Source organism: Capsicum annuum, chromosome 10 (genome assembly GCF_002878395.1).
Source record: "Capsicum annuum cultivar UCD-10X-F1 chromosome 10, UCD10Xv1.1, whole genome shotgun sequence".
NCBI classification, from domain to species: domain Eukaryota; kingdom Viridiplantae; phylum Streptophyta; class Magnoliopsida; order Solanales; family Solanaceae; genus Capsicum; species Capsicum annuum.
The window spans coordinates 221532801-221558174 of record NC_061120.1 but is presented as its reverse complement, the minus strand read 5'-3'; the positions used below and the strand labels follow the sequence as shown (position 1 = coordinate 221558174).

At 37.3% G+C, this 25374-nt stretch overlaps 2 protein-coding genes across 2 annotated transcripts; both read left to right on the top strand.

Annotated features, from left to right (window-relative positions):
* The first annotated feature begins 11 nt into the window (after positions 1–11).
* On the top strand, positions 12–15604 carry LOC107844052. Its single transcript, XM_016688541.2, has 2 exons — positions 12–3147; positions 14425–15604. Exons 1-2 carry the CDS (start codon positions 736–738, stop codon positions 15391–15393), a joined length of 3381 nt encoding a protein of 1126 aa, XP_016544027.1. The 5' UTR covers positions 12–735; the 3' UTR covers positions 15394–15604.
* A 2627-nt stretch (positions 15605–18231) lies between these two features.
* On the top strand, positions 18232–21284 carry LOC107844051 (calmodulin). Its single transcript, NM_001398341.1, has 2 exons — positions 18232–18443; positions 20563–21284. The coding sequence occupies exons 1-2, from the start codon at positions 18368–18370 to the stop codon at positions 20934–20936; spliced, it is 450 nt and encodes a 149-aa protein (NP_001385270.1). The 5' UTR covers positions 18232–18367; the 3' UTR covers positions 20937–21284.
* Positions 21285–25374: the final 4090 nt, after the last annotated feature.

The window sequence follows — 25374 nt, the reverse complement described above, 5'->3', positions numbered from 1 at the left end:
TTACATACTTGAGTGAGGTGCCATCCTTTTTCGAATCCTACTAACGCAAAATATTTTATGCATCAACGGCCTTTTTATTTTTTTTGTCATTTTAATTGGTAGATACATACTAATAAGTAGGTGTATATGACAGAGGCAGCTAAACTACAAGAAGAAGATGCAGTCATATGGTCTTTGTCCTTTTATTGACAAACAAATCTAACGACTGATTATCATCAAATCACAACAACAAAGTTAAATCAAATCCTATTTTTTGTTGTTGGATTTTCACCCTTATTAGCTGTATCTATGTCCTTATTCAATTCCCTATTTTATTGTTTTTTTATGCAAATCATATGACGGATCAAAATTTACACAAGATGGAGTAAAGAAAATGGAGGATTGAAATAGAAAAAGAAGCTAAATTTGTTAACACTAGTGAATAAGAAACACAAAGACCCATTAATCCTCCAGCAGTTGATGGGTTTTTGTGCACTATACTATTGAATCCATATTGATGATCTCTATTTCAAAGCTGGTAATTCTCTATGTTTCTTGGTATTTTCTTTGGGTTTTGTAATATTTTCCTCTTTCTTGTCCAGGAATGTATTGGTGGTCATTGAATTCTTGATTTGTCAAAGGTGGGATTTTTATTCTTTGTCTTGATCTATAGGGAATTGATCCTAGATATTGAGAAGAAGTAGGTAGGTACAGTGAAGAAAAATTAGATATTCAGATCCCCCATTTTGCTGAGAGATGGGTATTGGGTTGTTAGAGATTTCAGTTAAAATGAGGAAAGCTGTAATCTTTCATATTAAAGTGTGTTATAGGACACTTTGGAGTCATCCATTCCTTGTGGGTATGTTGTGTTTCTTGGCATTTTTTTACAGATCATTTCCTTTTGCGTTTTCGATATTGGTGTCTATCTCTCCAGTTCTTGTTTGCACTGCTGCTTTGCTTGGAACTTTACTAAGTTATGGTCAGCCTAATATACCTGAACTTGAGTGGGAGGAAAACAAAACGGATCGTTTAGTGCCTTTGGAAACTAAGTTATCACGAGATGTTACTCGTGTTGAGGTCACGGAGAGGTGTTCTGATCTAGAGAGGGATAAAATAGACCAATCAACGTGTAGTGAGGTTCATAGGGGTAAAAGATTTGGTGATCATTCTGCTCTAGTTGGTGGAGTTTTCGTTGGTGGAATTTCTGGGCTAGTGGCCAGGGAGTTGTATGAGAAGAAGAATGAAGAGAAAATTAGTGATGCGGAACTCATGGGGAATCAGTATTCTCCCACTTCGAAGGTGGATGATGAGAGCGTTGATTTTGATAATCGCAAATCAGTTGATTCCTTTGATTCTAGAAGGGTTAATCTTGATTCTCCTCCCGGTTCACCTTGGAAACGTAGGGAGGAGGAATACGACAGGGCATTATATTCAGGTTCTGATCGAGCAGAGAGCTCCTCTCCAGATGCTTCAATAGCTGATATTATGCCAATGCTTGATGAGCTCCATCCGCTTTTAGATATAGACACTCCTCAACCTGTTGGTTTGTCACGTGATGTTTCTCATGCTCCTTCAGAAAGTTATAGCAGGTCCTCCGAGAGTGATGATGAATCTGATGATGATTCTGAAGACCAGGAAGAACTAGAAGTTGCAGATGATGAAAATGAAGATGGCGAAGATGAAGAGGAAACACGCGATAAGGAAGATCCAAAGTCTGCTATTACATGGACGGAGGAGGATCAGAGAAATCTGATGGACTTGGGAACCTCCGAGCTAGAAAGGAATCAAAGATTGGAGAGTCTTATTGCTAGGAGAAGATCACGAAAGAACATGGGTTTTGTAGAGGAGAAGAATTTAATAGACTTGGTAACTGCTGATTACATGCCTCCCATTTCAACAGCAAGACAGAACCCTTTTGATCTTCCTAATGATAACTATGGCCCTGGACTACCTCCTATCCCTGGATCTGCTCCATCTGTTTTGTTGCCTAGGCGGAACCCATTTGATCTTCCTTATGACCCAAGTGAAGAGAAACCGGATCTTACAGGAGACACTTTCGAACAAGTGATTATTCCATCTCAACCAAAAGAGCCATTTTTTAGGAGGCATGAAAGTTTTAGTGTTGGGCCCTCAATCTTTGGGCTGCACAGGCAAGAAAGGAGAGATTCCCGTTTTAGACCTTATTTCGTCCCTGATGTGATGGCTGCTGAAGGAACAAGTTATTCAGCATTTCAAAGGCTACCTAGTGATGTCAGTGATTCCAAGGTAAGTTCTGTTCTTGGAACAGAGTCACAGGGCTCAATTGAAGATCTGGAAGACAAGAACCTCACTGAAGAAGATGTAGAAGACAAGAATCTGAGTGAAGAACTAGAAGGCAAAAACCATACAGATGAACATTTCTTCAAAGAGCCACAGCTGATATCTGAGATAGAGCATGCTTCTGAGGATGTTGGACATGGAAGCGCATCCTCCGAAGAAGTAGAATGTCTGGTCCTAGGTGCATCTGATAAGAGAGATATTGAGCTCGATGACACTACTGTTAAACTAGCCAATGTGGAAAATCATCATGAAGTGGTACCAATTGTGTTCCATGAAGAAAATCCATCTAAAATTGGTTCAAAGTCAGCAACTTCTGAACAAAAATACAGTAGTCAGTCAAGCTCCTCGTCGTCAGAGGTAAGTGAAAGGATCTTTACTGACAAAGTAGTAGCGAGATTAAGTTCAGAGGACCTGATGTCTCATGTTGAAACCATCTCTGAGCAGCGCTCACCGCATGGGTCAGATGTGAACATCACAAGCAGTTCAGTGGATGAGAGTTCACATGTGGAACCTATTTATGATGCCAGTCCTCCTTCCATTAAGAAAAATACTTCTTCCTCCTCAATTGCTTCAGATGTGCTTCTAGAATCTGGACTGGGGCTGGCCCCTGAGAGGGAACCTGTGGGAAATAATCAAGACATTGAGAAGTCCATTCCGAATAAGGAACGGATATTTTCATCAGCAGATTCCCAAGAATTGCGGCCGAGGGAGGCAGTAACTGACAAAAATGAGCTTGGTGTTGCAAAGTTGGAGATATCAAAACATGATGAAGTCTCTGGCGGTACAAGTGCTCCTCCAGTGACTGTAGCAGATAGTCAGGCATCTATTGATTCGAAATCGTCCACAAAAGTAAGTAATTAGTATTATTCACTATTCAGTTCTATAGTTGCAAAAGCTCGAGGGATCAATCCTTTTACAAGATGAAGAGAGTTATCATGCATTTTCTTTAAATCTATTTGGCCTAAATTGGGTGATAACCTTTTTTAATTCTCAGTTACTTAATCCAACTATGCTTAATTCCATATGATAATAAAAGCCAAGCACTAAGTTGGATTTGAAGTGATGTAATATAGGCCGCAGAATTGTTTGTAACAAAACATTTTCCAATTTAACCATGCACATTCTTTAGATTATATGCCATGTATTTTAGTATAATGAGCCAAAAGTCTGATTACAAATAACAAGTACAACTTCAGTAAATAATCTGGTAACTATGATACACTGTAAGATGTCCTTAAGCAATGACCCCTTGAGTTATCATACATATTTTCCATCTTGTGAACATGTGCACCTTTGAATGTCAACCACTATTATAGCCTTGTATTAACAGTGTGAGATGCTTTTGTTAACCGTTTTGATTCTGATGTCTAAAGTAGACTGGTAACTCAGTGGTAGGGCTGAAAATAACTCTCTCCTCAAACCCTATTTTTTCTAGCGTGTATCTATTAGTTAAACAGTACGAATGGAGCAACAAATTCTTTCACTCTATTCTTGTTTTAGTTTTTGAAAACTGAAATAGAAATTGCACAATCTTGTTTTTACAATGTTCTTTGGAGATCTTCTGTTTCTTTTTGTCTCTTCTTCTAGCAAACAGTTTTGAGATTTTCTCAGATAAGCTTCTACTTTGTTCAAGGTAGTATATATCATCTCATCAAATGAGCCAGAATCATCACAATTGGACTAGGAATTACTTTGTTTATTGGATTCATTTCTGGTCTCTGAAAATTTAGTAACCCCCTCCCCCTTCTCCTGTATATCTTTGTAACTTTTCTGTGTAGCATCCGATTATAAAACAATGAAAAATTATCAGTTAGTCATAAGATTAGGTTCATTTTATCTTTGTCGCACCTCATAATCAAATTGTGGGCATGAGGAGAATTAGAGAAATAAATCTCCATATTTGCATGTTCAGAATGGTTTCGCTGGATGATATTAGATATTATGTATTGCATGTGTTGTTATCCTTGAATGGTGAAAGATATTTATGTATTGCATGCGTTGTTATCCTTGGATGGTAAAGATATCATAGAATTATCTTACAGATCGAAAAAGATATCATAGAATACTCTGTTGTTGGACTCTTCCATGTGTTTCTGTTTCTTGGCCTTGGGCATGAACGTATCTCCTCTATTCGTCTACGACTAAGTTACATGTTACATTAATAGTTAAAATTTTGGAAATAGGTAGTGCGCACCTTATCCTAATGGTAAATGGCTTAAATTTTGAGAAATCCCGGTTCATCATTACGAGTGTTAAGTTTGTTAGAATGAAGAGTGAACTCTACTGGAGGCAACGTGAACCCGTGAAATGCATTCCTTAGTCTTGGCAAGAAATTTTGGATCTTACATTAAATGAAGAAGTTTACTTATGCTGTCATGGTTCGAGGAATGTTTTAGATGTGTCGAACATGCTTCAGTGTGTAGATGTTAAGCTAAACTTGGTCCGGCAACCAATATATTTACACTGTGTCACGACCCGAACCAGGGCCTGGCCGTGATGAGCATTTCGAACCATTGGGGCCCAAAACACCCCTATCTCTCTGGTAATCATGCGCCTAATTCATATGATCAAAGAAATGCGGAAAAACACAATAATTCGGAAACATGGTCATAAATATGAAAAGAGACAATAACGGGGAGATAATGTTCCCTCAACATCAATTATCCTCTGAACAACTGTCTGCGAAAATTTCTAACAAATGACTGAAACGATGCCCCCAGTAGACCCAAAAACTGAATATAAGATAAAAGGACTGCAGGACATAAGACCTTCCGAAACATAGAAGGCTCACCACTTGTCTCTACAACTCTGTCTGAAAGTTCTACTGATTCTCTTGACCCCTAGACTGGGCCTCTGAACCTGAGAGGTTGGAGAGGGGAAGGGGTCAGCACAAAAGTACTGGCACGCAGAGATATCAAAGCAAACCATAATATTTTTACAAAATATAGTTGAGAGCCATTATAAAACACTTTCGTATCAAATCATTTTGAAAGCACATGGGTGTAATGCAATAGTTTTTCTCAACAATAATGAAATGCAACTGAGCTAGGTGGAATACCCTACATAATTTACACCAACTGTCAAACCTCGGTTGCCTCCGAGATTAGAGTATAAGTGAGGGAGAGACACACAAGACCACGAAGCATGGTGTCTCGACCCAAATCAAATATGGTAGTGCACAAAACCACAAAGCATGGCTCCTAACCATAATCCCAATTTGGGATAATATAATATCAGGTACGCAAGACCACAAAGCATGGTACCAAGTTCCCGAGTCGGCAAACACGATTTCCAGCGTAGAATCATTTGACTCATGCTTTCTTCGGGCAACCACCTATCTCATTTAAAATCAATGCATTTAAACTCACTTCATAATCCTTCACATATCATACTTTATAGGGTATCGTCATACCCGACTTGCAAGTCATCAATATCATATCAATCTCTTCATTCAATCATCATATGCAATATTCTTCAATATGAACAAAACAACCCTCTCTTTGAAAGTCGAGAATCATATCATTTCATAGCACTTTTCGAAACATTTCATGACATGCTTTTAAAGATGATTTCAAAACCATTCATATCATATGAAAATTTAAAACATCATATCAAGAGAGGGATTCCAAATAATTCATGCTCTCAATTTAACATCATCTCAAATCATATGCAATTACATATATAATATATCAAATCATTTCGAGGAAAGGCCTAAAAGACCAAAACAACATCATTAAAGCATTCGAAACATAACTATATTCATAATTTCAAAACCCCCATTGAAAAACATGATTTAAATTGCCCATGAGATTTTTTTTAGGATAACCCCACGTACCTCTATTTCCAAGGATAATAGATGTTTCTTGAAGCTTGCGGATTGGTGATTCCAAATATGTAATTATCTTTGAAACCCTACGGTCAAATCTTGAACTAGTTGGGTTTTTATTTTGAAACCCTAAGGAGAATCTTGAGCACTTTTGATGAAAGAATATGTATTTTGGGGTCCTTGGAACTAAATCTCGTGTTTTAGGGCTAAGTAAGGGTGGAAAAGGACCACTTTGTCCTCAACACGGAGTGTTTAAATCACCAGAATTCCTTACATAGGCGCCGCCCATCCCGTTGCCTATGTTCACATAGGCGCCGCCTAGGCTATCGCCTATGTTTGCACAGGTGCCGCCTAGGCTATTGCCTATGCTTTCCAGTGGCCATGGGCGATTGGTTAGGCGACGCTTATCACCTTGAAGGGCTATAACTTCTTGCTCGGGTGTCGGATTTTAGCCAAATTGGTATCGTTGGAAAGCTAACTCGAATACCTATCATTTGACACATAGTAGGCTTCCTAATTCGACATATACAGAGAGTTATGGTCGATGGAAGCTGACACACTTTACAACGTCTACTAAAACTTAGTCGATCGAAATTGGTCCAACTCGTCCTTGAGTTGAAGGACCTGTATAGTCTAAATTCAAGCTTGAGCGGATTCACATGCTACACAATAATTAACATGCCATATTGGCATAGGATTTTATGGCTTCGGGATTAGCAATGCATCGAAATCATGGTCTATATTATAGCCCGAATTGCGGGGCGTTACATTATCCCCCCCTTAGGATCATTCGTCCCCGAATGATGATGCGGAAAACAGACAGACACGATTTCAAGCATAATAAAGGACTAGGAAAGATAAGATAGGAATAGTACCTTCTGTCTCCTCCATCGAAGCAAACAAATTGGGATATTTAATTCTCATGTCATCTTCTGACTCTCAAGTTGCTTCTTCGACTTTCTAATTCCTCCACAGTACCTTTACTGAGGCTATCTCTTTGCTCCTCAGCTTCCGAACTTGGCGATCTAGAATTTCAACGGGCTCTTCTTCATAAGACAAGGAGTCTGTCACTTTGATACTCTGTACTGGCAATACCATAGAATGATCTCCAATGCATTTCTTCAACATGGATACATGGAATACCGGATGAACGGAACCCAAACTTGCAGGCAATTCTAACTTATATGCAACTGTACCAATCTTTTTCAAAATTAGATATGGCCCTACATAACGAGGGCTCAATTTACCCCTTTTTCCAAACCGCATAACTACTTTCATAGGAGAAACCTTGAGAAACACCCAATCACCAATTTCAAACTCTAGTTCTCTTCTCCGAACATCGGCATAGGACTTCTGACGACTCTGAGCAGTCTTGAGTCGTTCTCTAATGATTTTCACTTTCTCCATCGCTTGATGAACAAGATCAGGCCCATACAACTGAGTCTCACCCACTTCATACCATCCTATCGAAGACCTACATCTCCTCTCATACAAGGCCTCAAAAGGAGACATCTTGATGCTGGCATGGTAGCTATTATTGTAGGCGAATTCAACCAGGTAATCTACCCAACTACCTTTGAAATCAATGACGCATGCCCTCAACATATCTTCGAGGGTCTGAATGGTATGCTCAGCTTGCCCATCCGTCTGAGGGTGGAAAGCTGTGCTCAAATTCACTTGTGTACCTAAACCCTTTTGAAAGGATCTCCAAAACTGAGATGAAAACTGCATACCTCTGTCGGATATAATGGACACTAGTGCCCCCTGCAATCGAACTATCTCCTCAATGTAAATCTTAGCATAAACCTCTCCCAAATAATTAGTCCTCAGAGGCAAAAAGTGGGCTGACTTGGTCAAACGATCTACAATCACCCATATAGAATCGTACTGGTTTTGGGATCTCGGAAGTCCTGTAATGAAGTTCATATTTATCATCTCCCACTTCCATAAAGGTAGGACTATCTCTTGGGAAGTACCACCCGGCCTCATGTGTTCTACCTTCACTTGCTGACAGTTCAAACACTTGGACACAAAATCAGCTACATCACGTTTCATGTTATTCCACCAATACAAGGTTTTCAGATCATGGTACATCGTAGTAGAGCTTGGGTGAATGACATACCACAAAGTGTGCGCCTCATTAAGGATTCTTTCCCGTAGCCCATCGACATTCGGAACCCACAACCTACCTTGAAATCTCAGAATACCATCGCCACCAATTTCAAACGACATAACCTTTTGTTGACCCACATCTTTCTTGATTTGCATCAAGATGGGATCTTCAACCTGCTTCCCCTTAACTTCAGCACAAAGAGATGACTTAGCTAACTCATGAACAATCACCCCCCATCTTCGGAATCTAAGAGTCGCACTCCCAGATTCGCAAGGCAGTGAATATCCTTCACCATCTCTTTCTTTCCTTCTTCTACATCAGAAAGGCTGCCCATAGACAACCTGCTGAGGGCGTCGGCTACAACATTTGCCTTGCCCGGATGGTAATGCAGACTCATAGCATAGTCTTTCAAAAGCTCCATCCAACGCCTCTGCCTGAGGTTCAATTCTTTTTGTGAGAACATACTATAAACTCTTATGGTCAGTATAAATATCAACATGTACTCCATAGAGATAGTGCCTCCAGATTCTAAGTGCAAACACCACGGCTGCTAACTCCAAGTCATGAGTGGGGTAATTGCGCTCATGCACCTTTAACTGCCTAGATGCATAAGCTATCACCTTACCACGCTGCATCAATACACAACCAAGTCCCACACGGGACGCATCTCAATAAACCACAAAATCATCTACACCCTCGGGAAGGGTCAAAATAGGAGCAGTAGTCAGCTTGTCCTTCAATTTCTCAAAACTATTTTCACACAAGTCAGACCACACAAACTTCATCTTTTTCTGAGTCAGTTTAGTAAGCGGAGCAGCTATGGAAGAAAAACTCTCTACGAACCTTCTGTAATACCCCGCCAAGCCCAAGAAGCTCCGAATATCGGTTGGAGTCGTGGATATGGGCCATTTTCTCACTGCTTCAACTTTCTGGGGATCCACTCTTATCCCGTCACTAGACACAATATGCCCCAGGAAGGCAATAGCGTCTAACCAGAATTCACACTTAGAAAATTTGGCATACAGATGATGATCCTTAAGGGTCTGAAGGATAATTCGGAGGTGATTGGCTTGATCCTCTTTACTCTTAGAATAGATCAGAATATCATCAATAAATACAATGACGAACAAGTCAAGAAACTGAAGGAACACTCTATTCATAAGATCCATGAAGGCTGCAGGGGCGTTAGTCAACCCGAAGGACATGACTAGAAATTCGTAGTGACCATATCGGGTTCGAAAGGCTGTCTTGGGTATGTCTGACTCCCTAACTTTCAACTGATGATAACCCGAACGAAGGTTTATTTTTGAAAAGCACTTGGCACCCTGAAGCTGGTCAAAAAGGTCGTCAATCCTAGGAAGAGGATATTTATTTTTAATCGTGACCTTATTCAGCTAACAGTAGTCTATGCACATCCGAAGGGACCCATCCTTCTTTCGCACGAAGAGCACGGGTACACCCCATGGGGAAACACTAGGACGAATAAAACCTTTGTCTAGGAGGTCTGCAAGCTGTTCTTTTAACTCATTTAGTTCCGCGGGAGCCATTCTATATGGCGGAATAGAAATAGGACGAGTGTCTGGCAACACATCAATGCCAAAATTTATCTCCCTATCAGGGGGTATCCCTGGGAGATCTTCGGGAAAGACTTCTGGGAATTCATTCACTACAGGGACTGACTGCAGAGGAAGGTTTCCAACTTTTGAATCTTTTACTCGAATTAGATGATACATACAACCTTTGGAGATAAGCTTTCGGGCTCTAAGATAAGAGATAAAGTGACCTCTAGGTTCCACAGAACTCCCTGCCCATACAATTGGTGTTTCATTCGGGAAAGAAAAAGTGACCTTTCGGGTTCTGCAATTAAGGGTGGTATAACACGAATGGAGCCAGTCCATCCCAAGGTTGGCATCAAAGTCTATCATATCCAGTTCTATAAGGTCTGCCACAGTTTCCCTACCATGAATAGACACGACACATTTTCTATATACCCTTCTAGCAACAACAGAATCACCTACAGGAGTAGAAACACAAAAGGGTTCTATAATAACTTCGGGCTCAAACCCGAAACCAACAGCCACATAAGGGGTCACATAAGATAAAGTAGACCCGGGATCAAGCAATACATAAACATCACGAGAAAAAATTCATAACATACCGGTGACAACATCTGGTGAAGCTTCCACCTCCTGGCGGTTAGTCAAACCGCTTCCGGCAGCTGAAGAGGCACCCTTAGGGAAAGGAGCTGTGGAGGCGGCTTGGGACTTAGCCCCCCCGCCCCCCACACACACATTTACTCCAGCAGATGGACCCCACTTTACTACAAGTATAGCAATTTCTTCCCTTAAACCAGCACTTCCCTGGATGATTCCTTCCGCAAACCTCACACCGCAGACGAGTACAATGCTGCTGGGCCACACTGCCCTGAGACTGTGTACCTAGAGCTTTGGACCCATGTGGAGTCTATAAATTCTAAGTTTGTCTGTCTGTCGGTGGTCTGGGTGCTGGGGCGCTGGCTGCTGACTGTGCATTATTCAAAAACTTTTTCTTCTTCGATCACTTATTACCCCAGTTACCACTCTGTGGCTGACTCTGGTGCTGGTCTGCAGATCTAGCTCTCTTAGCCTGTCTGTCTTTCTCTCTAGATTCAACAATCTTTTTCTTCTTCTCTTCCACTTGATGCATATGAACGGTCAGTCGAGCAAAGTCTAACTCCTTATTCAACATAGCTCCCTGGCACTCAAGTACCAGGTCATCAGCAAGGCCAGATGCAAACTTCCTCATCTGGGCCCTCATATTACTAGTCAACTCTGGTGCATAGCGGGCTAGTTTACTAAACTTCAAAGTGTACTCCTGGACACTCATACTTCCCTGCTTCAGATTCATAAACTCTTCCGCTTTGGCCTCCCTCAACTCCAGAGGAAAGAATCGATCAAGGAAGGCTTCCACAAATTCGCCCCAAACTGTGGGCTCAGCACTTTCACCTTTTTCATCTTCCCAGTCGGCATACCACTGACTCGCAACGTCCTTGAGCTGATAGGTTGCTAGCTCCACCCCTTCAACCTCATCCACATGCATCACTTTAAAGATCTTTTCCATCTCATCCACGAACTCCTGTGGATCTTCCTCCACCTTGGTGCCAGTGAACTTAGGTGGGTTCATCTTCATGAAATGTCCGACTCTAGTAGCCTCAGATGTAACAGGTGCAGACCCAACATCTTTCGATCGTTGAGCTTGGTTGGCTACCAACTGTGTCAGCATATGAATAGGCCGTCTGAATTCTGCATTTGAAATATCTCCCTGAGCAGTTGGGGAACGGTTGGCATTAGTCCGCGGAGCCCGAGGTGAACCGGTCGGAACTGGAGGGACTCCCGGAGTAGGGACAAATTCTGTAGTGTGAGCCCTGTTACGGGTCCGCATCCCATGGGTGGGACGGCCCTCATCTGCCTGAGCATTCTGATCGACGATACGACGTGGAGGCATAACTGTGTTTCTGAAACACAAGTGATCATTGATTAGGGAACAGTTCAGACTCTGAAGCACGAACTAAATCACAAAGAAGGGAAACATTTCCTAAACGCCTAGTAGCCTCTTGCTTATAAATGTGGCGCGCTACACACCCATAAACAACACTCTACCCGACGCGATTTCGCAGACACCCTGGGACCATGAACCGTGCTTTGATACCAAGTTTGTCACGACCCGAACCAGGGTCTGGCCGTGATGAGCATTTCGAACCATTGGGGCCCGAAACACCCCTATCTGTCTGGTAATCATGCGCCTAATTCATATGATCAAAGAAATGCGGAAAAACACAATAATTCAGAAACATGGTCATAAATATGAAAAGAGACAATAACGGGGAGATAATGTTCCCTCGACATTAATTATCCTCTGAACAACTGTCTGCGAAAATCTCTAACAAATGACTGAAATGATGTTTATCTGAAAACTGGGACAAGGCCCCCAGTAGACCCAAAAACTGAATATAAGATAAAAGGACTGCAGGACATAAGACCTTCCGAAGGCTCACCACTTGTCTCTACAGCTCTGTCTGAAAGTTTTATTGATTCTCTTGACCCCTAGACTGGGCCTCTGAACCTTAGAGGTTGGAGAGGGGAGGGGGTCAGCACAAAAGTACTGGCACGCAGAGATATCAAAGCAAACCATAATATTTTTACAAAATATAGTTGAGAGCCATTATAAAACACTTTCGTATCAAATCATTTTGAAAGCACATGGGTGTAATGCAATAGTTTTTCTCAACAATAATGAAATGCAACTGAGCTAGGTGGAATACCCTACATAATTTACACCAACTGTCAAACCTCGGTTGCCTCCGAGATTAGAGTATAAGTGAGGGAGAGACACACAAGACCACGAAGCATGGTGTCTCGACCCAAATCAAATATGGTAGTGCACAAAACCACAAAGCATGGCTCCTAACCTTAATCCCAATTTGGGATAATATAATATCAGGTACGCAAGACCACAAAGCATGGTACCAAGTTCCCGAGTCGGCAAACACGGTTTCTAGCGTAGAATCATTTGACTCATGCTTTCTTCGGGCAACCACCTATCTCATTTAAAATCAATGCATTTAAACTCACTTCATAATCCTTCACATATCATACTTTATAGGGTATCGTCATACCCGACTTGCAAGTCATCAATATCATATCAATCTCTTCATTCAATCATCATATGCAATATTCTTCAATATGAACAAAACAACCCTCTCTTTGAAAGTCGAGAATCATATCATTTCATAGCACTTTTCGAAACATTTCATGACATGCTTTTAAAGATGATTTCAAAACCATTCATATCATATGAAAATTTAAAACATCATATCAAGAGAGGGATTCCAAATAATTCATGCTCTCAATTTAACATCATCTCAAATCATATGCAATTACATATATAATATATCAAATCATTTCGAGGAAAGGCCTAAAAGACCAAAACAACATCATTAAAGCATTCGAAACATAACTATATTCATAATTTCAAAACCCCCATTGAAAAACATGATTTAAATTGCCCATGAGATTTTTTTTAGGATAACCCCACGTACCTCTATTTCCAAGGATAATAGATGTTTCTTGAAGCTTGCGGATTGGTGATTCCAAATATGTAATTATCTTTGAAACCCTACGGTCAAATCTTGAACTAGTTGGGTTTTTATTTTGAAACCCTAAGGAGAATCTTGAGCACTTTTGATGAAAGAATATGTATTTTGGGGTCCTTGGAACTAAATCTCGTGTTTTAGGGCTAAGTAAGGGTGGAAAAGGACCACTTTGTCCTCAACACGGAGTGTTTAAATCACCAGAATTCCTTACATAGGTGCCGCCCATCCCGTTGCCTATGTTCACATAGGCGCCGCCTAGGCTATCGCCTATGTTTGCATAGGCGCCGCCTAGGCTATTGCCTATGCTTTCCAGTGGTCATGGGCGATTGGTTAGGCGACGCTTATCACCTTAAAGGCCATAACTTCTTGCTCGGGTGTCGGATTTTAGCCAAATTGGTATCGTTGGAAGGCTAACTCGAATGCCTATCATTTGACACATAGTAGGCTTCCTAATTCGACATATACAGAGAGTTATGGTCGATGGAAGCTGACACACTTTACAACATCTACTAAAACTTAGTCGATCGAAATAGTTCCAACTCGTCCTTGAGTTGAAGGACCTCTATGGTCTAAATTCAAGCTTGAGCGGATTCACATGCTACACAATAATTAACATGCCGTATTGGCATACGATTTTATGGCTTCGGGATTGGCAACGCATCGAAATCATGGTCTATATTGTAGCCCGAATTGCGGGGCATTACACACTGAAAGGGCATGTGTATTTATAGGTATATTATTCACAACCCGTGAAGATTCAGGAAATTGAAGATTAAGTCTTCAACACCAAGGATAGATGGGATAAAATCAAGTAGTTGAAAGCATACACAAACCGAAAATATTGATTATTTCCATGCTCTCATGAAGTACTCTAAGGCTAAAGTAACTAAGATATGACTAAAATAGCCCCTAAACTAAGCCTCTGATTCTGGTTCTTTCGATGCTTTCTTGAAATACTCTTAAGTTCTTGATTTTATGTTGGAAACCTGGGAGTTATCAGTATAGTTCTACTTGTACTATATTTTCACAGTGAGTGAATCTAATTCTGATATGCAGGAAGCACCTGTTTCAGTGGAGGAAGCAAGGACCATAGAGAGCTTTAATGTGTCAAAAATTCAAGAAGTTCCTCCTAGTATCAATGCTCCCAGGAGTCCCGAGTCTGTTCTTAAGCCAGCTAATGCTAAGGTGGCAACTGAAAAATCTGAGAGTTCGAAAAATGGAGTAGTGCATAAGGGGTCAAGTTTGAAAGGCGATGAGATGAGATTACCAACTCCTGAACCAAAACCAGCTGGAGACATTGATTTGATTCAAAAGTGTCTCCCTGAAGAGAATGCTGACAGAGACATCTTTCATGATTCAATTGGTGACGATGTTCATGCAAGAGGAGACATCTTTCATGATTCAATTGGTGACGATGTTCATGCAAGAGAATCCAAAGACAAGGGCGCTTCTCTACATTCACAGAATGTCGGGACAGACTCGGCGTTGAAACAAGTCTTGAAAAATGATATAGATAAACCAAACATGAGTCTTCAGCAAGAATCAGAAACTGAATCACGTGAAGCCAGCTCATCCAAGAGCTCAGAATCAAGTCTTAAGAAAGTTGTATCTGAAAGAAGTGAAGCTAATGCAGGCAAAATAGATCAAAAAGTTGTAAAACAAGAAGATAAGGCAACAACCACCAAAAAGCCAGATCATGCAGTTGGGTTTCCTCAAGAGACGGGTGGAGTTACAGGTGATGTCATAGGCAAGAAAGAAAACCACACAAGTCCAGCAACAACCACCAAAAAGCCAGATCATGCAGTTGGGTTGCCTCAAGAGACAGTTGTAGTTACAGGTGATGTTACAGGCAAGAAAGAAAACAACACAAGTCAGGCAACAACCACCAAAAAGCCAGATCATGCAGTTGGGTTGCCTCAAGAGACAGGTGTAGTTACAGGTGATGTTATAGGCAAGAAAGAAAACCAAACAAGTCAGGCTCAAGATCAAGTTCGAGTGACTTCAAAAGAGAATGAGGATAGCTAGAAAATTGGGAGAACAGAGGTATCCTTCAGGTTTCTTTTCTGAAACATCTATTTTCTTAGTTAGTGGGTGAATGATTAGAGGTTCAAGTTGGTTCATTCATGTTTAGGTTATGGGTAGTTAGTATTCTTTTTTTCTTTTTCGGTTGTGCATTTGTCAGAGCAACAGGTGAACTGCATATTCTTCAAGAATAAAATCTATTTGGTTTCTTGAAGTATTTTTCTTAGCAGTTCTAGAGATCAGTGGGAGGAAAAAGGGGTTGTTACTTGTTACAGATAAACAATATACTTTTGGCATGTAAAAGTTACTGTTTAGGTGTTCCTACGGAAAATAATAGCGAGACAGTTCTTTTTTCATAAAAAACACACACAAGCTTTTAAGCTTTCTCGGTTTGGCATGTATGCGAATTTAATATACAGGACAAGGTAATATAGTAATGGAAGGGGATATTCGACAGTAGGTGTTTCAGCAGACCTTAGGTTCTGACTTGTTTAATTTGTGTGGATTCATTGTATTGCTTGAGCACTTGCCGGCTTGTTTGGAGCAAGGGCTTCCACTGGACCTGAAACTCTATCTTGATCACTGTTCCCAGTGCCTCAATCTGTATTTTCAGCACCAAAAACTGCTACTGAAACTGTTGTTTGACAGTGCCTACACCAGCAGGCACCTATAGTGCCAATGACTGATCGAAGGCGAATGCAGTTCTGGATCTGTTGCATTAGTAGCTAAAGCCTACTTGCGTGTTAAAGGGGGTACGCAGATTTAGGCTACTAACTGGAACCAGACCATGTCTATCGGCACCAACATTTCCATATTTTCAGCACAGAACATAAAACACATGATTACTTGAACGTATCATTTCATCATAAGTACAATGAGTTTATCGCAAAGAACCTTATATGTTGAACCCTTGGCGTTTACTTTCAGCCAACCAGCAGACAGCAGCTGTCATATTCTGAACCAGCAAACACACACACATGCAACTCACCCACACTATACAGTTGCACGCACGCAACTACCTAGCCTAGCTATACATTTCTAAAAATATCTCAAAACCTGTGTTTTCTGAAATATATAATACAGTAACAATACTCTATACAATAATAATAGATTATAAAATACAGAGCAATCACATGCATGCTTCCCTGTATATACGTTATGGACAACATACAAACATTAATGATTCCACTAATTAAGGCTGTCCCTGTAGCTGTAAAATCATATCATTAAATAGGACATGTATAGTTTCAAATTTTGCAAGATGCCAATCTTTTACTCTCTTTCCTTTTTAGTCCGTTTTAAAAAAAATATCCCTTTACCTTTTTGGCAATATTTTAATTTCAACTTTCTACCACAAGATTAAAAGATATTTTGATATATTTAACACAATTTTAATTTAAGGCCATAAGATTCAAAAACCTTCTTTATTTTCTTAAACTTTATGATAAGTCAAGTAGGTCGGAATTATTTATTTATAAGTCAAAAGCATGACAGTGTCAAATGGACAAAACAATAATAATACTTAGTAGATTCCACTATGACTGTTACTTGAAAGAGACAATGAATGCATCGTCAGCATGAAGCAACACTACCGCGTACAAAAACGCGTTTTTGGTAATGGAGGAGAGAGAAAAAACAACACTTACACACTCCCTCATTTACTTTTATTAACTTTCTCTCGTAATTCTCATTCATCATCGTTCTTTTTCTATCTAGGTTCAATGTCCTCAGTAACCCTAACGAATCTTGTCTGAACAACTCTGTTTCAGCCTAACTCTACCTCTCCGAACAACTGCTGAACTCTCACACCTCCTAATAGCCGGCTTTTCCTCGCACTTCCTCTTCGCATGTCCGGACAATTTTGTTTCTCGTCTCGTCTTGTTTTGTCTGTCACGGAGGTCACTCGTACCTTGTCCATTTAGCTTTGTTCCTAATCGTATCTCTCTTTTTGTGCCCACACACTCATCAAAGTATACTCATTTTAGCTATTTTCATTTTCCAAACGTGGGCGTTCTTGATACGTCAAGACTCTATTTCTCACAATAATATTGGTCTAATCACCACGCTCATAGGATTTACCTTTAAATCTTGACAATACATTCTTTTCTCACAATGTCCAGGAGGCGAGCCTCTGTTTCACCCATTCCGCACCAATGTGGAGTACACTATCATCATCAATCATCACGTCTCCTTGGATTACAAACCGAGGATACTTGAAACTGTATATGATTTGTGCATGGATTTTTACTTCCACCTCTGCCACATAAGTTACGTCACTGATCTCGCACTCCTAATACTCTATTTTAATTCTACTTAACTTGAGAACTCTACCCTCTAGGGCATAATCTCCAAACTTTTAGCTTATCACTAATTCAATCGCATATCTCATTAATTAATACTATTTTTTAAGCAAATAATACACACCTCAATCAACATATCCCTTCAATATATCATGTCAATTCATCCCTTTTTAAACACAAACAAATAAAAAAAAAAAAAAGTAAAAACTGATTCGTAGTACAACCCATTCCAATCAAAAAGAAAGTACAATGAGTCAACTCCCATTATTCTAATCCGACTTCATCAAGTAAAATGTTCAAAAAAATCATTGGAAAAAAAATTAAATAAATAAAAATATAATTTTACCAATTTAATAAAGAAAATCTCGAACAGATAATATTAATTTTTTTGAACTGTTTAAGTAAATGAGATTAATAACCATAATATTAATGGTGAGTGTATTAGTAAATAGTGATTTAAAAAAAAGAGGAGGAAGGGTAAAGCGGGAAAATCGGATAAATTTATGGGTATAATTTTATATTTACATTTAATTCGCCCATTGAAAAGTCTAATCCATTTTCATTATAAAGTGGTTACCCATTTGCTTTTTCTTCGAAGAGGCGTACAAGCTCTAAATAATCCCGATCAATTTTTCCCTTTTCTCTGAATTCTAGAACCTTCTTCTTCTTCTTTCAAAATGGCAGATCAGCTCACCGATGATCAGATCTCTGAGTTTAAGGAGGCTTTCAGCCTATTCGATAAGGACGGAGATGGTTTGATCTCTTTTTTTACCCCTTTTTTGATGTATTTTTTGATTATTATCGTCTTAATTTTGATTTCATTTACCAGATCTGGTTTTACTGACTTTGTGTTTGGATTTTTGATTTGATGGAATGATTTGAGCTGAAAATATGATGTTTTTTGTGGATTTCGTTGATGTGGAATGCGTAAAAGTTGATTGATTCGGTATTTAGGAATGATTAGAGCTGAAAATTATACCGAGTTTGAGGATTTGATGACTTTGTGTTTAGTCTTTGTTTGGATTTGGATTTGGATTTGATGGAATGATTTGAGATGAAAATATGATATTTTGTGGATTTGGTTGATGTCGAATGTGTAAAAGTTATTGATTTGGTTTATAGGAATGGTTAGAGTTGAAGTATATGCTGATTTTGAGGATTTGGTGAATGTGTAATGCATAAAAGTTGATTGATTTGGTTAATAGGAATGATTAGAGCTGATATATGCTGATTTTGAAGATTTGATGAATGTTAAATGCATAAAAGTTGATTGATTTGGTATATAAGAATCATTGGAGATGAAATAATTCTGATTTTGAGGGTTTGATGAATATGAAATGCATAAAAGTTGATTGATTAGGTATATAGGAATAATTAGAGCTGAAAAAATGCTGATTTTGAGGATTTGGTGAATGTTAAATGCGTACAAGTTGATTGATTTGGTATATAGGAATGATTAGAGCTGATATATGCTGATTTTGGAGATTTGGTGAATGTTAAATGCATAAAAGTTGATTGATTTGTTATTTAGGAATGATTAGAACTGATATATGCTGATTTTAAGGATTTGATGAATATAAAATGCATAAAAGTTGATTGATTTGGTATATAAGAATGATAAAAAGGGACTGATTAGAGAAAATGGAAGATACAAGTTTGTTAATTGAGGTGTTGAATTTTGAGTACCATAATTTATTAGCTAAGATATATTGGAGATATTTGTCTTTAGATGTACTAAATTGCAAATCAGAGGATTATTTTGCGTGATTTCTGAACGGAAACATCAAAGATATGGAAAAGGCTGAATCTTTGGCTTTATTTATTAAAAAAGGTGAATTGTTGACCTTGTATTGTAATTGTTAGTATGTGTTTTCGATATGGGCCAGAGTTCATGTCCTTGTATTTAACTCTGATTGTGACATCAACTTTCCAGAAATGGTAGTTGTGTGTTTTCGATATGGGCCAAATTATTTCCTTATAGTTAACTCTGATTGTGATATCAACATTCCAGAAATGGTAGTTGTGTGTTTTCGATATGGGCCAAATGATGTCCTTATAACTAACTCTGATTGTGATATCAACTTTCCATAAATGGTAGTTGTAAGATCTGTCTTTATTATTGTTGTGTCTGAGAAGATCTCTTGTATTCTTTATTTTGACGTGGTCGCTTTAACTTTCCTAAAGAAATATAAATCAGATTGTTTTATTTACGTTCTTTTGCCCAATGATGGAACATATATATGTTGTTTTACGTTTTTCTTTGATTTAATGTGTCTGGATGGTGGGGATGAACTGGCGCTTTGAAGAATATCTTGGTTTGAGGAAGAGATATTAATTTTTAGGTTACATGATGCTGTTCCCTTTGGAGCTCCAGCTGTTATGTGTATTGAAGTTTATTTTTTAAGTTAGTTACCACTTCAGAACTGGTTTTGCTTGTGCAACATTTTCTGATCTTGTTTTAGCTGTGCAAGTAATGATACTACGAAAATGTCCTCAAATGATGTGTAGCAGAACGATGCAACCATCTCAGAAGATTCTTGTATTTTGTTTGGGATTCCTATTATGTTTTTTGATTTGAATACTCATCAGACTGTTTACTGTTGACTTTGGGAGATGGGCTGATAGGCATATGATGTGAGATCTGCCTTCTAAACTTCTTCATAATACAAAGGCCCTTTGAAGGAACACTGATTTGTATCGTTGAATTTCTGTTTAGTTCTCCACGCACGGATGTTGACTTTTGGGCGATCTCACGCGGTTAACTTTACATTTTGGTTTCTTTTGTATGCATGAACCGAACAGGAAAATGCAATCAGATAGTAGGTTGTTTGATCCTTGAGGTCTAGAATGCTAATATTGAATTTTTTAATAGGTTGCATTACAACTAAGGAGCTTGGGACTGTGATGAGGTCGTTGGGACAGAATCCAACTGAAGCTGAGCTCCAGGACATGATAAATGAAGTGGATGCTGATGGTAATGGAACCATAGACTTCCCAGAGTTCTTGAACCTCATGGCCAGGAAGATGAAGGATACAGACTCAGAGGAGGAGCTGAAGGAGGCATTCAGAGTGTTTGACAAGGACCAGAATGGTTTCATCTCTGCTGCTGAGCTCCGTCACGTGATGACAAACCTTGGCGAGAAGCTTACTGATGAAGAAGTTGATGAAATGATCAGGGAGGCCGATGTGGACGGTGATGGGCAAATTAACTATGATGAATTTGTTAAGGTCATGATGGCCAAGTGATTTCTTTCCCTCTTCCTGAAGTTGCTTTTTCTTTTCGAAACTGTGAAAAAAGACCAACCATTCATCAGACTCTGGTTCAGCTCTAGGGGTAATGGTTTCTTTTTACAAATTTATCCAGATAGGGTTGTACTTTGGATGAATGTAATGCTCTCTCTCTATTGTTGGGTGGTTGAATCAATTTGTTTCTCTTGTTGAGTTGTCTGTCATGTCTTTTCTATAGTCTCCTTGTACCTTAGCTGGTAAGTTCCCTCTTCCTTTTTGGGGTCTTATTCGAACTAAGTCTCCAGTCTGTCTCCGGGGACTGTAACTTTTTTATTTATTTATTATTGATGACTGAAGTTCTTAATAGCTTCTTATACATAACCTTTCCACTTGTCAAGGTAGGAATAAGTTTTACATACAAGGATCTAACTCATTTGACCTATACAAATAGTTCATTTTAAATAAATATGTGAAAAAAGATAAAAGATGATTAAGAAAATGGAATATCTGATTTGACGTTTGGTAGTTGTTTTCATTGGTACATACATGTGTTCTGATTCATTACAATCCATGTTGTTCAGTTTTTTCTCAAAATCTAATGACATATTTTTATATAACTTGAGGAGTTGTAGTATTTAAACATTTTGCTTATTACTGTTTGTCATACTACAAAATCTTGTGTTGCCATATTGGTGGCTGTTGTATTAGTCTAATGTTTTTTACACCATTAAAAAACATATAGCAAAAGAAAGGCATGGAAAAGTCCAAAATACAAAAATGACAAAAACAGAATCAGCTCATCCCATGGAAATAAGCTAGCTAGCTAGAGCAAATGTGAATCAAAAGACTCATAGTCACATCAGCAAGGCAGCTGCTCATGCTCATGCTCATGCTCAGGTGGTAATTCGGGAGTAGAGAAACATAACACGAGGCCAAAGCTGTAACTAACAATTTCCCCTTGACAATATAAAAAGGAATTCCAACATCATAGGCTACACAATAATAATAGCGTGCGGAGGAACAACTTGTTCACCCATCCGCCTGCCTGCAAATACCGTCAATTATATATATTGTCAAACAAGATACAAGAATATATATATATATATATATATATATGTTGTTGTTTGTATTATAATTCTTCTAGTAAGTAATATAGATCAAACAATATCTCCATACCTTTGTTGATATATCAAATAAATAAATGGATTCTTCTTCTGGATATACGAATCTCAATTTTTATCCCATAGTAACACTCCAACTATCAAACTACAACTTAATTACGACCCACTGTGTTTTGTTTTTTTATCCTATTCCTAATTGAAAAAATCAACAATTTAATTTTAAATCGGTCAATGCTAAGTTGCAATAAATCTCAATTTTCTAAAATTTAGCTTCTTCCTTCAAATAAAATCTACTTGTTTAAAATTCGACATGTTCTCTTCTTTTTTTTTTTTTTAATAAGCAAAATATAATAATTTTATTTTTTACTTTAGAGGTGTATATAAGACTAGAAGTGCAAAGCACGAACCCAACAGTAGAACATGTGGATTGCAAGTTTTAAGTTTTAGGATCTATCTTGGAGTAGAAAATTTGAGCAGTAGAATATTTTCATTCGTATGATTGAGCTGAGGGGATCACAATTGAAACCTTTTTTTAACCTTCTTGTTGAATTTTGTGATCAGAAATGTAAAGAAAAAAGAGGCGTAAATCTGATGAAGTAGCTTAAATCAAATATCCAGCAGATTATTGATTTTCAATATCGCAAAGATTAAGAATCATGTAAACTTACCCGATAAAGAGAATACACACCTTAGATTCGCTATTGTCTTGTTTAATTATTAATTTTAACACAGGAAAAGAGTGTTGTTTTTTAATAGAGAAGAAAAGTTGAGATTTTCTTTTGGGATAATACCCACGAAAATACCTGAAGTTTGATCGGATTACCAGTTGAGCAATACTGAACTTTCCGGGGGTCCTATTACCCCCAGATTTTTTTTTCGTATTTTAATGGCATAATCTGCCACTTGGCACACTGCGCGTGATTCACGCGCATTGAGCGCGTGAACAGTGTTAAAAACGTTTTAAAACTCTTTTTTTTTTTTACCAAACGGCCCCTTAATTTTATAATTATTTAAAGTTTTATAATTTTATTTATTTTTTCATTCTTCTTTCTTCTTTCTTCAACAATAGTTGCTCCATTGTTGAAATGAAATTTAATGAAACTCAATGGTTATAATTTAATGGAATTCGCTAATTGAAACTCAATGGATGATTCGGAAGATTCAAACTCGAAAAGTCGCTAATTTAATTCCGAGTTTCATTAATGAAAATTGAATCTTTCGAGTTCCACTAACGGAAGATTGAATAGCTTCATACATGAAATTAAATTTTCTGAATCTTCCGAGTTCTATTAATGAATTTTTCGAATCTTCCGAGTTCCATTAATGAAAATTGAATCATGAAATTAAATTTTTCGAATCTTTCAAGTTCCACTAATGAATTTTTCGAATCTTCCGAGTTCCATTAACGGAAATTGAATCTTCCATTGAGTTTTCAATTAGCGAGTTCCATTCAATTAGCGAGTTTCATTGAATCTTCCATTAATGGAACTCGCTAATTGAATCTTCCGAGTTTCAATGAAAAATTAATGGAAGATTTCATTCAATTATTTGAAAAAACTTTCTTCATAAGCTCAATGGAATCATTTGGAATATTTAATATGGTTGTAATGGTGAAAAAATGTTGAAAAGTGATAAAATGAAAAAGAAACGGCGCGTGTACCACACTTCCCACCGAAAAAACTGGGTATACATTTTGAGGGGGGAATTAATTCCACTTTATAAAAATCCGGGGAGGGGAATTAATTCCAATTAAAAAAGTATAGGGGGGGTAATAGGACCCCAGTAAAGTTCAATATGCTCCACTGGAAATTTGGTTAAACTTCAGGTATTTTCGTGGGTATTATCACTTTCCTTTTCTTTATTTTTTTTTTAAACAGAGAAATGTTAATTAATATTGAGGAGCTGTAAAAACATGAGAAAAATTGCTACACATATTTGATAGAAAATTTGCTAATGTTAAGAAAGTGTGAAGTGTTTGATAGCAAATTTGTGATAGATGTACATTTTTTGTATTTAAATTTACTTTATTTATATTTAAATTAGTTGGTAAAAATCTTTTGCAAATAATCTTTATACTTCTTTTCCTTAATTTCTTTAAAATATAGTAATAAACTTTACTTATGTCTTATTCTTCTCACACTTTACTACATACATTTTATCCTCTTTAAATCGCATTATGCCATTTTACCCTCTTTAAACATCACTGTATATTAAAATCACGATTGAAGCAGCTGAAGCAGAAATCAGTCAATTGTTAATTTTTTTTTGTTAACTATTGTTATTTACAGTATTTTTTATTTCATTTTCAAATAATATATGTTGTTTTATATCTTATTCTGTCCCGTCCCAATTTATGTGGCACTAATATAATTTTGACAGTTAATCAAATATTTTATGTTGACATATCATTTTGTTATTCTTATTTTTCTAATACATAAATGACTTATAATAAGGAGTGATATAGTAAAATCATCATTCGAAAGACGAAAATTTAATTTAAAACATTCAGAGTTAATTTCGAATTTTATGTCTATTTTATTTTTCATTAAATATTATTTATTTTCTTAATACTTAGATGACACATAATAATTAATTAAGAGCGATTGATTATGTTATTACTATAAAAATTAATATAATTTTATCATATCCAATAGTAGTCATCGATAATTCACCGGAATAGTATATTAATTAAATATGGGATGCTATATTTGCATATGCATAATACAATATTATTAAACATTATTAGATAGTGCATTATATTTATCTTTCACAATAATAAAATTTTACTATATATTTTTCTTTATTTCTTTTTAATTTGATACATATTGACCCAACACAAATTCTAAGAAAATATTCATTAAAAATTTATTTTATTAAATTAAATTTATTAATATTGTACTTTAAAAATTTAAAGTTAAGTTTAAATATTAGTATTTCTATATAAGAAAAAAATAATTTTAAAATTTAAATTTAATAAAATAAATAAATAAATAAAAATATTAATTTTTTATATAAAATTCAATTAAAATAATAAAATTGATTTATTTTAAATATTTAGTTGTAATTAATTAAAATAATTTTTTATTTTGTCATGATTTATGCTGCACCGATAAAATTTTGAGAGTTGAATAGAACTTTTATCTATTTTTAAAAAAGTATTTTAACTTGTTAATTATTGTGATTTATAATAATTTTTACGTAATTATCAAATAATATATTTACTCCTTGTGTCTCAATTTATGTGGCTTCGATACAATTTTGAAAGTCAACTAAAATTTTTATATATCTTTTAAATATTTTAAGTTGTTAATTATTATGATTTGCAGTACTTTTTT

What these genes read in the sequence shown, in the direction of transcription:
- LOC107844052 (XM_016688541.2), top strand. Translation starts at nt 736, where the DNA reads ATGGGTATTGGGTTGTTAGAGATTTCAGTTAAAATGAGGAAAGCTGTA. An exon ending in ATTCGAAATCGTCCACAAAA is followed by an intron (nt 3,148 to 14,424) that starts GTAAGTAATTAG and finishes TCTGATATGCAG; the next exon opens with GAAGCACCTGTTTCAGTGGA.
- LOC107844051 (NM_001398341.1), top strand. Translation starts at nt 18,368, where the DNA reads ATGGCAGATCAGCTCACCGATGATCAGATCTCTGAGTTTAAGGAGGCT. An exon ending in ATTCGATAAGGACGGAGATG is followed by an intron (nt 18,444 to 20,562) that starts GTTTGATCTCTT and finishes ATTTTTTAATAG; the next exon opens with GTTGCATTACAACTAAGGAG.